We start from the raw sequence: 15,517 nt of genomic DNA on the forward strand, positions 1-15,517 counted from the left end.
TGGAACCAAAGCATTAAACCTTCCTGACAGAGCATTTCTTGCAGTAACTCCAACAGGTTGGTGGTGTGGCAGAGTTTACCAAACATGCAAGAAAATCCGCTTCCACCACAAAAATTTGATTTAAGAACACAGCTTAAAGGTGCATCCACAATGTACAATTATTGCTTGATGCTATGGACTCATATGAATTGTAGTTTTACAAAGTCTTTAGCCTTCCCTGTTAAAGAGTGCTGGTACCTCCCTAAACTACAAATCCCAGGATTCCATAGCATTGAGCCATACCAGTTAAAGTGGTATCCAACTGCATCATATGAGTGTAAACACTAGTAGGAATCAAGCATCTTGCAGACAGAGTCCTTGTTCCTCTGTGACACTTATCAAGTCTGCATTTAAAAATTACAAATAAGCCAATCTCCCTTCTTCTGAAAGACAGCTAAAATCAAATTCCAATACTTCCCCATATTTTTTTTAATCCACAACACAGATTTGTCACGTGACTTTTCAAATATAGATGCAGTACACCTCCGAAAAATGCAGCTCTGTCCCATTAATTACTCACGGCAGCAGCTGCGTGCTAATGATCGAAGGCATCCCAGAGTGCTTTCTAAGCACTCCTGGCTCTGTGTTCACACTCTGATGGATAACTAGCCTCTGGAAGAAACAACATTAACAGGTTGGTTTCTGTTATTCCGATTTCTTACTGAAGTCAAAACTGCTGTACTGAGTGCATTAAAATACTGCAAATTCCCAATCTGAATTAATCTATCTGTGTGTGAGGCCTTAAGGAACTCAGATTCAGTCTATACATGACATTTTTCTGTCTAGGTCCTAGAATTGATTTTTTCCTATCTTGAACACAATTCTACTTGCTTTACACCCAGAAGCACAATGGAATGAGGGCTCGCAAGAAATGTATTTATACTGCAGAATTAATGCAGTTTGACACCACTGTCACTACCATAGCTCAATGCTATGGAGCCCTGGTAGTTGTAGTTTCTTGAGGCACCCACTTTCTCTGACAGAGAAGGCAAAAGACTTTGTAAAATTACAACTCCCACAATTCCATAGCAGTGAGCCATGGCAGTTAAAGTCATGTAAAACTGCATCAATGCTACAGTGTAGATGCATCCCCTGTCTGTGGAATGGACTATGACATAATCTCCATAATAGTTGGGGAGTGATGCCTTTACTCATCAATAGTGTATCACTAGTAGCTTTTTTTTTTTCATGTCAGGAGTGACTTGAGAAACTGCGAGTCGCTTCTGGTGTGAGAGAATTGGCCGTCTGCAAGGACGTTGCCCAGGGGACGCCCGGATGTTTTACCATCCTTGTGGGAGGCTTCTCTCATAGCCCCACATGGAGCTGGAGCTGATAGAGGGAGCTCATCCGCGCTCTCCCCGGGTTGGATTTGAACCTGGCAGCCTTCAGGTCAGCAACCCAACCTTCAAGTCACAAGGCTTTAACCCACTACGCCACCGGGGGCTCCTTGCTTTTCTTATTGCATTCCATAGTATTTTTCTGATGCCTAGGAAGTTTCATCGACTGTACAGAATAATGATGGTGATGGTGATGGTGATAATGATAATGATAATAATAGTAATAATATAACTGTTCTTGGTGCAAATGAAAAGTTCTAGAAAATGTACTTTTAAGGAGCATGATTAACTGTGCAGCCTAGATTTGGAGACATATACCCTTTGGTGGTATCTCTGTAGTATCTATCGTAATGAGAGTGCGCACTCAAAAATATAACTGGAAAATACTAATATTTACAGTACTTGATATCAGTTGAGTTGTGAACAGATGCAAATTGACTCTTCTTCAGCCAATGGCAAATAGGGCTGACAGATGACAACAACTTCATTTTTATCTTGTTTTTATACATGTATATTTGTTTTTTTCTTGTATAAACCCATTTTTTTCCAAAAGTGTTTGGATAGGATTATTTTGAAGGCCACCCAGGTTGTCTGAGTTCAATTTATTCCTCTGGTGGGTTTACAACAAATGATCCTTGGTAGAAAGAACTAGAAGAGTTTCAATTACTTTCCTAATGGGAACTGCACTGGCATACAGTGATGAATGAATAAAAACCCAACATGTGGATAAACACATTTGTCAAAGTTAATATTTTTAATAACATTCTATAGTTAGCATTTGCTCACTTTTTTATTTTTTCCTTGAAGCTACTATTTCAATAAAAATATAACACAGATTTTTAACAGAAATACCAAAAAAATTCCTGCGTTACATCTTGTCTCTGCTTTGATAGAAAACAAGAGCTTATCATCTTTGGTTCATGAAACCATTTCTTAACAATGCATATCACCAAAAACCTTGAAACTTACTACATTTCATCATTAAAAATACATAAATGCACAAAATGCTATAGCTGAAGTCCTAATGTATTTCATATAATATATATTGATTAAAACATTAGCACAAAGATCCCCCAGGTACTTAGAAGTCTGTGATTTTCCATGTGTTTGTGTGATTGACACTTACATGACTGGTGAATATGAATAGATTCCTCAAAGTAATTTACATTACCAGGCAGGCATAATCAAGCACTGAAAAGAGTCCAGCCAACTAGTCAAATTTCCAGTGATTCAGTTAAAAGCAAAGAAAAAATAGAGCTGAAGTAATAGATTCAATTTTAAATTATTTAAATCGCATGCATGATTTATGTTACAGTACTTCATTATTCCATATGATATCAATTTAGCAAATAAAAAACGATTTGGATTTAAGATCCAGTCTTTTTTTTTCTTCCTCTACTTATCAAGTCTTGAGGATGAAAAGAGCTGCAAACCGTTTTCCGTGAAACCTTCAACAAAAGTTCTGGCCTCAACAATGAAAACTGTGGTGTTCTCAGTTTGTGACATCATTCCACAGAACCCTATTCTGTGAATCATCATCGGCGATCACTCGTGTCGAAGTAGGATGACCTTCCAAGAGTAGGGTCTTGGCGGTGGGCCCATAGATGACTGTAGAGACCTATTCTTGACCCGCATGTTCTTCCACAGTAAGGACACTGGTTTCCAGATGGAAGGCAGTCCCGGACAGGGTTGGCTTGATGCGCCTTCCTCTTGACGCATTTCTCCCTTTTGCCCTCCATTCGTAACTCTTCAGATTCCACAGCACTATTGACCTCCAGTTAGAGCACTCAAGGGCCAGAGCTTGTTGATATTCTGTGCGTATCTATGAAAGGTCAAGAGCGGGGCTATTTAAAATAACACAAGTTCCACTATGGGCACTGGGAATTCTTACTTAGGGGCAGAAAGTAGAAAGTCAAGCTCTCCTCTCTTCCACAGAAACAAACAAATACATCCCTGTGGATTATACTTTCTGGGAATATTGAGGCAGGACTCTTCAGCCATTTACACTGGCCACTGAAAGCAGTTTCAAACAGGTATTGAAGAAAGTGGTTTTGCTTTGAAGATCCTGGAACCAGTTTGAGATCTGGATGGTGGTTATACAGTACAGAGAGCACTGACGTACATTAAGTGTTTTCTTTTGCAGAAGAAGTTACGTAATTGTCTGGTACCACAGTTTGAAATTAGCTTCGAACTGAATTAAACGGTCAGTGTAGGGCTAGAAATGGGAAGGCCTGGAAAAAAAAAAACTGGAAAAATGGGGGGTTCCCATTTTTTTCATTTTCTCCCTAATTTTTCCATTTTTTTCCAGGCCTTCCCATCTCCACATAGGGCACATCTACACTGACCATGTGGGTGGGTGTAGAATTGGATCAGCCTTGTGGTGGCTAAATGCCATGGTAATGTGGGGCAAAGCCACCTTATCATGGCCTTGCCCCTTATTATTCAAAGCCAGGGGACAGCCTGAATCCTGACCCAGGATTCAGGCTGTCCCCAAACTTAGGAGTAGTTAGAACAGTTGGGCTGGTTCCCAACTAGAACCATCTGCAACTGTCCTGACTGTCATCCCACGTTCCCTAGGCTCAGCCGGCCCAAGGACATGCAATGGCAGACCATGTCTCCCTGCCCCCCCCTCCAATTATCATGGCAATCTCCAGGCACCACACGGCATCTACCTTCCCCCCTCAATTGCCGAGAACAGCTGCAGCAACAGGAGTAATGGGAAGGAAGGGGGAGATGGGGAAGGATTTCCCATCTTTGTCTTCATCCTTGTTACTGTGGTGAATAACAAAGGTAGGTGCCATGGTCGGAGACCGCTGCAACACAGATGAGTGAGAGAAGACATTTAGGTTGGCCGGTCAGTGGCACCAAACCGTGTTTGGTGGCACTGGGTGATGGGGACACCCTCCCACCTTCACAACGACTAAAGAAGTTCCTGTGAGGTCTCATTTCGGGCCCAATCCAGCATCCAGTATGCTGGATTGGCCCTGAAAAATGTGTCAGTGCAGATAGAGCCTCACCGAGACCAGGGTTTGAATCTCTCCTCAAGTATGGAAACCTTTTAGCTGACCTTGAGCAAATCACATTCTCTTAGCCTTAGAAGGCAGCAACGGAACCTTCTCAAAATAAACACTGGAAATTCGTGGATAGGGTTGTCATCAGTTGATGGCACATAAAAACCATGCATACCTTATGTACACAATTGCAGCAGTTTCCTTGCATCGAAGGTTGACCAAATAATCGTGCTGGAGGATCTACGAATGTCTAGAAGAGTGTTTTCTCAGGGTTTTTTTTTTAAAAAAGGTCTATATTAGCTGTTTTTCCATTTCCACAAGTATCCTATACCTCTAAGTCCCGAAAATGTAGAGCACCAACTGTATTGCACTCCTATATCAGACTGTTTCCAATAGTCTGGCCATTTGAGAGCCAGCTCTGTGTGTGAAGCATTGCAATAATTTATATGAAAGGTTTACAAAATTAGCCAAGTGGTTATATTCATACTATATAAGTAAGCTGACAACTTGGTAAATCATCTGCATTCAATCATCCCCCAATCACTTTCAAACTGAATAAAATGCCATCACTTGCAAATTGTTATTCGGAAACCAAACAAGGAAATAAAATTTAGCATGGAAACTTTGTTTTGTATTTCAAACATGCATATTTAAGAGTCATCATGGAAAAGTGCAAAATTTGTTGAAATTACAGAAGCAAAAGCACAGCGATCAACTCCCATGAGAAAACCTATCATGCTGAACAGAGACTTCGACAATGTCTCATATGATCCAAATTATTCATGGTCAGATATTAAAATTGCCCATGCCCACATTCAAATAACGGTGTGCCATTAATTACATTTTTAAAATCAAGTTAGTAACTTGGAACATATTATTTGAATGGAGGATGAAGAACTGACACCTTCCAGAAAGTGGAGCTTGTGAGCTTAAGATTTTAGCAGAAAGGAATGGATTAGGGATCAGCACATTCTTCTCTTTCCCTGGTCCCTTATCCCCCAGACAAAAAGAGAGAGGATTTGACATATGTTTGAATAATGCCATCAACAGGCAGGTGTTAAGACTAGCCGCCTCTCTCTTGTTCCTCTGCCAGCTGCCAGAACGCTCAACAGCCCAAGCAGGCGTCATCCCCAAATAGTATTAAGAGAGAATCAAATTATTCCTCAGAAAGAATAAGGAGGGGGGGGGGGAAGGTGAAATGCAATTAAAGTTCTCTGGATTACAAATAATATTCACAATAATGTCTAAAGCAATTACCCACAACAAATACCTGGTGGCTTGTCATGGAGCCAGATCCCAGGGCTGAATTTCCAAGCCCTGAATCTGACTTCATAACATAAAACAACCCTGCAAGCACCTGGCGGGAGGAGATAAAATGAGCCTGGGAACTCAGAGTTGAAAGAATAAACAATTATAATTGCTGTAGTGTGTGGGAATAGAAATCATGGTAGAAATGTGATCCCGAAGGTGGGGTTTGATGATGATATTTGCGTGTGATATTACGTTGCATCAGAAGTGATAAAATTAGATGTATGTAAACATTAGGTCATTCTCGACTTTTCCAAAGTCTTGTATTCTTCAATAAAGATTGAATTTGAGAGCAGCTATCTTTGATCTGCGTTCAGACTGATCCTTTGAAGTGAGCCTGACATTAAAGTCGAGAATCCATTTCTCACCCTCCTGCGGAATTCGCAGTGAAGTGATAATGAGTGAAGAAGGAGATCAAAGCCCAAATGGGGCAGAGAGGCCTTTGCAAGGGGCCCGGCCGAAGAGAGAAGAAACGCTGCAAGCCATAGCTTCCTCTACGGGATACCCCAGGCCGAACGGCGTGACCCAGAGAATTCCCAGGGGAGGAAGAGGCGTCTCTGCGGCTGCAGAAACCAGTTGGGGATCTGGAGGAAGTATGCCGGAGACCGTGGCCCTGCGGTTATCCATCCTGGAAACTAATTTATCCAGGCTGTCGGAAACCGTGGGGAGATTGGTGCCATTATTGGAAGAGAATCTCCAAAAGGAGCCCGGCCGATATGGCACCGAGAGAGAACCAAGTAAAGAAGGAGATTGGAGCCAGAGGGGCCAGCGAGCGTCAACGCAGAGTCCCGTGGCGGCAAGGGACGAGGGAGATGAGGAATACTGGCGGGAGCTGGAGTTCCGGGACAGAATGGCGCGAGAAGTGGAGCGTCAGCGAGCCCTGGGAACTCTGAGGCCGCCATCTCCAACAGAGCTCCCAACCCCCCGAATGGGCGTCGGGGTGGAAAGGCCACTGGGGCCAGGGATCGGGTCCAGTGGATTGGCAGACGAAGGCGGAGAGGAGCGGGGGATCCAGGAAGAGGAGGAGGATGTGCCGTACGACGAGGAAAGGCGAGATGAGGGGGCTACAGCAAGGCCAGTATGCGGATGGGCGGAAGAGCCGACAGCGGCGGCAGACTTTCGGGAGCCGCGCAGAATGACCACCGGAGTGGGGCGCGGCGTGTTCCAAGGAGCCGCCCGAGGAAACCTGATGCAACCCTTCCCCATGCCTCCCAGACAGCATCAACGGGCTGCAGAATGGATGCCTAGAAGGGAAGATCTCAAACTAGAATACGGAGGGGAATCAGATGAACTGAACTTTTTTCTAATTAGCATCAGAGGATACATGGAAGACAATGCACACACATTCCCCTCCGAGGCAAGCAGGGTTCGAGCCATCGGCAACACACTAAAGCGAGGAGCAGCCAGCTGGTATGTGCAGCTTCATGCCAGACGCGACCCATGCCTGAGGTCAGTGCCCCGCTTCCTCGCCGCACTGGAAAACCGGTTCAGAGACCGGCTAGAGCAATTGAGGGCTCGAGACCAGCTGAAAGGAATAAAGCAGAGGGACAAAACAGTGCCCGAGTACGCAGAGGAATTCCTTCACCTCGCGGAAAGGGTACCAGAATGGTCTGAAGTGACCAAAGTGGAGTTATTTAAAGAGGGACTGCGCCCCGAGATTTTCAGCTGGGCAGCGCACAGAGACGACCCCGAAACGCTCCAGGGATGGATTCAACTAGCGGGGCGCGTCGAATCCACCCTGGCCCAAGTAAAGCGCTTCAGGAGCGGCAGCGGCCAGCAAAGACCGGTGGCGAGGGGTCGAGGAGAAACGAGGAAGCAGGAAAGACCCGGAGGGAGGCCGGGGATTCCCTCCAGAGGAGACAACAACAAACCTAAACCGGGATGCTTTGTATGTGGGAAGACGGGCCATCGAGCAGCAGAATGCTGGGCCCGGAAGGGGGAGCCGCCAAAAGCCCCAAAGCCCAAGCCAGCAACCGGGAGGCGCGCGGAAGAGGAGGTGCAGGCCCCAGAATCTTCAGAAAAACTGGTGAGTCGGGACAACCGCATGATAGTAGTGCCAATCTGCCTCTCAGGGCTAGAAAATCGGGCCACCTGCAAGGCATTTGTGGATTGTGGGTGTTCTAGAAATATTATAACCCCGGAGTTAGCAGGAGCGCTGAAATGCCAGCAGATGGCGCTTGACTCCCCAATTGCATTTTCGCAGCTAGATGGATCAGTCGCTGCTGGGGAAGTATCTACAAAGGAAATACGAGGAATCCCATGTAAAATAGGCAAATGGGAAGGAAGAATATCCTTTGTGATAGCCCCTATTGCCACATACCACGTAATATTAGGGATACCATGGCTCGAACAGGCAAATCCTGAAGTAGATTGGAGAGGAAAAAGCCTAGCATTCAAAGAACAGCAGATGCAATGGGAGATAAGCAAAATTGCAGAAGAGGAGGACGAGGAAGATGAAGCAGGGGAAATAGACCCACAGCTATTGCCACCTGAATACAGGGACTTTGTGGATGTTTTCAATCAGAAAGAGGCCAGTAAATTGCCTCCCAAAAGGAATATAGAAGTAGAAATTGAAATAACCCCAGGAGCAAACTTACCCAAACCAAAAGTGTATCCCATGTCTGTGCAGGAGAAGGAGGAATTGAGGAAATACATTGATAAAAACCTGGCGCGAGGCTTCATTAAGCCATCCAATTCTCCTCTCGGGGCCCCAGTGTTATTTAGGAGAAAGAAAGATAACTCCCTAAGATTGTGCATTGATTATCGAAATTTAAACGCAATTACTAAGGACAATAAATACCCTATGCCCTTAGTCAAGGATTTAATTACCGTATTGAAGAAAGGGAGCATATTTACTAAACTGGATTTAATTGAAGCGTATCATAAATTAAGGATCAAACCGGAGGATACTTGGAAAACTGCATTTTCCTGCGCATTCGGCCATTTTGAATACGAAATTTTGCCTTTCGGGTTAAAAAACGGAGGCGGCTGCTTTATGCAGCTTATAAATGAAATACTACACCCGTTATTGTACAGAGGGGTATTCATATTTCTTGATGATATCTTGATTGTAACTGAAGATAAGGAAAAGCACGTAAAATTGGTCCGGGAAGTTTTGCAGAGACTAAGAGAAGCAAAGCTGTACGCAAAACTGTCCAAATGTGAATTCAATAAAACTCAAATTGACTTTCTGGGGTATCGGATATCTCCAGAAGGGTTAGCTATGGATCCAGCTAAAGTAGCAGATGTGAAAGAATGGGGAGTGCCTCAAACAAGGAGGCAATTACAATCATTTCTGGGGTTTGCAAATTTTTACAGACCCTTCATAAAAGGTTTCGCGCAAATAACCGCACCCCTTACAGAACTTTTAAAAACAAAAGGGAAAGGGGAGACAGCAAAAGTGAAAGCTCCTGGCGCCAAACTGAGTTGGACGCCAGAATGCCAAAAGGCATTCGAAACCTTAAAAGAATGCTTCACTGAAGGACCCATCCTAAAACACCCCGATATCAGGAGCCCTTTCATAATCCATTGCGATGCCTCAGACTGTGCGTATGGGGCAGTACTATTGCAAAAAGATCAAAATGGGAACTTAAAACCCTGTGGATATTTGTCACGGAAGTTCAGCGAAACTGAAAAAAGTTGGCCAATATGGGAAAAAGAGGCATTAGCCATATTAAAAGCCTTAGAATGCTGGCGACACTTCCTCGAAGGAAGCGGAATCCCATTTGAAATTTGGTCTGACCATAAGAACCTACAGTATTTAAAGTCTCCTAGAAAATTGTCCCCCAAACAAATTAGATGGGCGCAATACTTCAGCAGATTCGATTTCCGATTAAAGTTTTTTCAAGGGAAGCAGAACGTCTTGGCAGATGCTCTTTCACGCATGCCTCAACACGAAGGCATAACCACAGCAAAAGAGGGGACAATATTCTCTGACAAACAATGGGGCTTAGCTGTCAGGACAAGAGCACAAACCCAAAAGGAGGACACGGCTTTTGTTGAACTCGGCGGGGAAGAAAACTGGGGAAATGAACTTAAACAGTCTTATGAAGGAGATCAATGGATCGCGTCCAACGCAGAAAAGGGGGAACAGAAGGGGGGATTTTGGTTTGTAAACAAGAAACTGTATATCCCAGCAATATTAAGGATTAAGATTCTGCATCGTTTTCACAACAACCAGAGCGCTGGTCATACAGGAATTACAAAAACAACAAAGGCAATAGTAAAACATTGTTGGTGGCCAGGAATGAGGAAGGACATAAAGAATCATGTTGTTCAATGTGATGATTGTGCCAGAAATAAATCGGGAGGAGGGAAGCCTATGGGATTGTTACAAACAGTAGCGGAACCTACCAGACCTTGGGAATGTGTAGCTATGGACTTTGTGGGAGAACTGCCGGTTAGCAAAGGACATCGTTATATTTGGACAGTATTAGACCTGTTTTCTAAACAGGCTCACTTTATAGCGCTGACGAAACTACCATCGGCTGAGAAACTAGCTGAATTGTACATAAATCATATTTACAAACTACATGGATGTCCCAGTAGAGTAGTCAGTGACAGAGGAGTACAGTTCACAGCAAAATTTTGGGAAAAATTCTTGGAAATGCTAGGAGCAGAAAGGAGTCTAAGTTCTGCTTTTCACCCCATGACAAACGGGGCGGTAGAACGTACTCAGCAAACGCTTGGGCAGTTCCTTCGAATGTACTCTAACTTGAGACAAAATGACTGGTCTAGGTGGTTGGCTTTTGCGGAACTAGCCTTTAATTCAACTATACATTCAGCAACAAATAAAACCCCCTTTGAAGTAGTTTACGGGTATGAAATACAGCCTTTACCCCAGTTGCCAAGGTGGACAGAAAATGAGGAAACAGAGGCAGGGAAGTGGAAAACGCAAATGCTAGAATGTTGGAGTCAAGTGACTGCATCCTTAAAGGAAGCACACAAAAAGTATAAAGCGTTCGCAGACAGAAAGAGGGTGGAAGGCGATAAATTAAATAAAGGAGATCTAGTGTGGTTAAGTACCCAAAACATCAAATTGGGGCTACCTTCAAGAAAACTGGGCCCCAAATATATTGGACCATTCAGAATACAGGGTGTTATCAATGAAGTGACTTTCCAGTTGGCATTGCCAAAAAGTTTAGGGAAAATACACCCAGTATTCCATCGCAGCTTACTGAAAAAGTATATGGGGACTTTGGACAAAATGGACACATAGAGTTATTGTTTGATTTGTTTCAGAACTATGATGAAAGAAGAACCGAAGAGGAGGACGAAGAAAACGAGGGCGCCATGTCATGGAGCCAGATCCCAGGGCTGAATTTCCAAGCCCTGAATCTGACTTCATAACATAAAACAACCCTGCAAGCACCTGGCGGGAGGAGATAAAATGAGCCTGGGAACTCAGAGTTGAAAGAATAAACAATTATAATTGCTGTAGTGTGTGGGAATAGAAATCATGGTAGAAATGTGATCCCGAAGGTGGGGTTTGATGATGATATTTGCGTGTGATATTACGTTGCATCAGAAGTGATAAAATTAGATGTATGTAAACATTAGGTCATTCTCGACTTTTCCAAAGTCTTGTATTCTTCAATAAAGATTGAATTTGAGAGCAGCTATCTTTGATCTGCGTTCAGACTGATCCTTTGAAGTGAGCCTGACAGTGGCTCTTAAATGGCATCTTTTTCCCTCTGTAATGATTTCATAATAATTCCTAGCATATTCTACATGTTGGTGAGACTTCCTGGACTTAATGGAAATGCAATAAACTAATGGACATCTGAAAGATTTGCCTGTCTGCTTTGGTTTTTCCGGGGCTTTTCTGAAAGGCAAATGCAAGCAACTTTCCCATGGATAAGTTCCAGACATAGCTCACAAATCTCACAGTAGAGGACATCATCTTGCAAACACTGGAAAAATATACTAAGGATCAAAGGTGGGAAAAGTTACGTTTTTTGGATTACAGCTCCCAGGATGACCTCCAGTATTGAGGACATACTGCAAGTCGCTTCTGATGTGAGAGAATCGGCCATCTACAGAGATGTTGCTCAGGCAGCTCCCGGATGTGTTACCATTCTGCTGGTAGCTCTCATGTCCCGGAGAGAAGCTAGGTGATATAGTTGAGTAACGTAATTTTCTGCAGCTCTGCAATAGATTTTCTGATTTTACTAACGTGTCACATCTAAAGCTACTAAAAAGACAACCAGATGTACACTTTTGTCTATAAAGATACATTATCTGACCCTCTCACTGTTTCTATTAGAGTTGCACGTAATCAATTCACTACAAGGAAGGTCTTTCTGAACTTCAGAGGCATTCAAAATCATCAGCATATATATAATTTATCCACAATAAGTGTAGTTTTCCAATATCTGCATAGGAAACCTGTACATTGTATGTGATGATGGGGATGCAGGTTTTTTCCTAACATCTGCATGTATTAATGGATGAATACTGCAGTAGATAAGGATCAACATTTCTAGGTCTTTTTTTTAAAAAGACAAACAAGGGATTTTTTATATTCACTGACTGTATAAGAATAAAATTACTATAGTTGTGCATCCAATAAACTATGCACCGAACTCTGCATCCAGTAAATTTCCATTTTGTGGTCAGAATAAATTACCTCACAATAACTTAACTGAGCAAAATTTATCTATGTTCAGAGCTTGGAAAAGTAACTTCTGGAGATTACAGTTCCCAGAATCTCTCACCCAGCAAATCCCATAGCCATGCTAGTTGTATTCCAGAACCGTAACTTTCTCAAGATGTGTCTATGGGTCTAATAATACTAAATATCATCTTATTTCCAGGGTTTGCCTGTAGGCCTGGGAGGGGCTTTGAACAAGATGCCATCAGGATTTTGTCCAACCATCTCCTTCCTATTGTTACTATAATTCACAAAAGGAGAAGGCAAGACATCTCCCTTTATGAGCCAGCTAGAACACTAAGATCTGCCGGGGAGGTCCTGCTGTCAGACTCGCCGCCTTTGTAGGTGTAATTGGCGGGAACGAGAGACAGGGCCTTCTCGGTGGTGGCCCCTTGGCTATGGACTCCCCACTGAGATTAGATCGGCCCTTTCCCTCCTAGCATTTAGGAAACAACTTAAGACCTAGTTGTTCAAGAAGGCATTTGGTGATTGACAGGAATGTTGAAATATGGAAATAGTTAAGATAACCTTGAGATCGATGCAAGACATAAATGTTTAATGTTGTGTTTATGATTGTTATTTATAGTTTTAATGGCTTTAATCTATTTTTCTATGTGGGTAATCTGATATGTGATTTTTATACGTGTTAGGCATTGAATTTTGCAATAGACTATATTGTGAACTGCTTTGAGTCCCTCCAGCGGTGAGAAAAGTGGTATATAAATAAAATAAATAACAAATAAATAAATAATAAAGAGGAGCCTACCATTTCCTGCTGTTCCTTATCTAGCAGGTAATTATAGTGTTACTAGCTGTGCCCTGCCACGTGTTGCTGTGGCCAATTGGAATTGCACTGAATAGCCTCGCTGCTTCAAGGCCTGGCTGCTTTCTATATAGGGGCATCCTTCCTTGGGCAGGTTGAATGGGACAGAGTAGCCTCGTGGCTTCAAAACCTGAGAGTTTTCTATCTAGGGGAAATTTTGGTTGGCCAGGTTGAACAGCACTGACTAGCCTTGCTACTTGCAAGCCTGGCCGCTTTCTACCTTGTGGAATTCTTGTTTGGCCAGGTCGAATAGCAATGAATAGTCTCAGTGCAGCAAGTATGAATGCTGCAATTAGTTACCTTGATTAGCATTTAATGGCCTTGCAGCTTCAAAGCCTGGCCATGATTGTTTTCTTTCTGGAATTCCCCTGTCTTCTGAGTGTTGTTCTTTATTTACTGTCCTGATTTTTGAGATGATATTGTTCTGTATTATTATAACACAGTAATTATTACTTATTATATTTATAATCTTATATTATCTGCTTAGAACAGGATTAAATGAGGCCCCTTCTACACAACTGAACTGGATTATATGGCAGTGTGGACACAAGATAATCCAGTTCAAAGCAGATTATCCTGCCTTGGCATTCAGGGTTATATAGGTGTGTGGTAGGGCCTTGAGTCTACACTGCCATATAATCCAGTTCAAATCAGATAATCTGTATTTTATAGGCAGTGTGGAAGAGGCCTGATTGGCCCTGGGCGCCATTAAATGGCTGAGTGGGTTACTAGGAGACAAAGTGGGCAGAGCTTAGCCTTCTAACTGGCAGCAATGGGAAAAAACAGTTCTTCCTCTAATTAGGACTTTATTTTTCTTGGTTTTTTATTTTATTTAAAGACATATTTTGGATGACTATGTGTTTTGTGGCCAAATTTGGTGTGATCTGGTTGAGTGGTTTTGTGGTTTACTCCACAGTAAAACGAACATTACATTATATATAGATAGATTATTCCATTTCAATTGCCCTGATTCCATCCTATGGGGGTACTGAAGACTGAAGTGTGGTGAAGCAAATGAATGCTCTCTCTGAGGGAATGCTCTTCCCTATTCTGCAAATCCCAGGAATCCCATGGCAATGCAAGTGCAATGAGGCATTATATTTGTGTAGTATGAATGGGCCCTTGATAACTGGATGGACAGGTAAACAAGCAAAAGCAAAGAAAAGAATATACTAGTAAACAGTCAATGGTTTTGACTCCTTTGACATCACCAAACCCAGTAATTTTCAAAAATCTGCAATGGATGATAAACATAGAGAAGAAGCAGAAAGAAGAATACTGTACGGAGATCCACGAGCTAGACTATAAACACATAAATAGAAACCACAAAAAAAGAACACCGAATTGTAACTATTCCGCTCAGTTATCTCTTGACTTCAGGATACATGTCCAATAATGTACTCTTTTTAAATCAAAGAATAGCTAAATTGTAAGTTTGCATGGCAGTGAATTATTTGTCTGAAGGAAGTTAGATCCATGAGTCTTCCCATCTAACTACAGATAGACATGGTACCCATAGTATTATTTGTATACAACCATGCACATTTATTACCTACCATTCTAAGCTCTCAACCAGCCTTTGGCAAAAACAAACTAGGTTCTTTTTGTCAAGGAAGAAAGATAATCTTTCTCAGTTTTTGGAAACCAAAAAGTAAATAGCAAAAAGATAAACATTACTTTTTGAAATGTACCTCAGTTCAGCTTACATGCAATAAAAAGAGGAGGAGGTGATGGTGATAGAAGAAATAAAATAAGCCTCATGCTCTGATCTTTAAAAACTCACCAAAATGCCTCAAAGCAAAACCTAGCAGTGTCAACTGGTTGCATTTTTATTTCAACAACCATGTATGGACAGGTCACTCTAAACCATGAAATTTTCACTGCTGCATTATCTTTCAAAAGCGCCTAAGCTTTTCAATTTGTTCAGTCAATTTAGAGCATTTTGCCCTATAACTCATCTGTAGGAAGACAAAAGTCAGGCGCAGGTCAAGTAATGGAGAACGGATGTCAGTGAGAGAAATTTGGTTATAACTCCTAAGCAAGCCCTGTTATAAAATGCTCAGATAAGAATGCAGACCTTCCGTTTTCCAAGAAAAACCAAGTCCTGCCATGCCAGAATGATGAAATGATATGTCTTAAGTGGACTCATAAGGGCAGACTTGATAAAGACAGTAATCTGCACCTGAATGGTGCAAGCTATTTATCAGGCAGGGGTAACAGTGGGCATCACAAAGATGGCCTGATTTGTCCCACAGATATGTTGGAATCTAAGCAGTGGTGATCTTCGTCCAAGAATAACCTATAATTTGTACCTGTTATCATAATGGCCAAGTTCAATCATCTCTCA

At 42.5% G+C, this 15,517-nt stretch overlaps 2 protein-coding genes across 12 annotated transcripts in view; one reads left to right on the forward strand and one right to left on the reverse strand.

Moving 5' to 3' along the window:
* The window catches only part of apba1 (amyloid beta precursor protein binding family A member 1), a 130,152-nt gene that overhangs the window by 60,856 nt on the left and 53,779 nt on the right, over positions 1 to 15,517 (reverse strand). The window lies entirely within an intron of this gene.
* On the forward strand, positions 5,609 to 11,316 carry LOC134296608 (uncharacterized). Its single transcript, XM_062971982.1, has 2 exons — positions 5,609 to 7,721; positions 10,937 to 11,316. Exons 1-2 carry the CDS (start codon positions 6,093 to 6,095, stop codon positions 11,042 to 11,044), a joined length of 1,737 nt encoding a protein of 578 aa, XP_062828052.1. The 5' UTR covers positions 5,609 to 6,092; the 3' UTR covers positions 11,045 to 11,316.

This window comes from Anolis carolinensis, chromosome 2, assembly GCF_035594765.1.
Source record: "Anolis carolinensis isolate JA03-04 chromosome 2, rAnoCar3.1.pri, whole genome shotgun sequence".
NCBI lineage: Eukaryota > Metazoa > Chordata > Lepidosauria > Squamata > Dactyloidae > Anolis > Anolis carolinensis.

Bases quoted from the DNA above. Each gene is read 5' to 3' on its own strand.
- LOC134296608 (XM_062971982.1), top strand. From the start codon at position 6,093: ATGAGTGAAGAAGGAGATCAAAGCCCAAATGGGGCAGAGAGGCCTTTG. The intron at 7,722-10,936 runs GTGAGTCGGGAC...GATTTGTTTCAG, and splicing joins CAGAATCTTCAGAAAAACTG to AACTATGATGAAAGAAGAAC.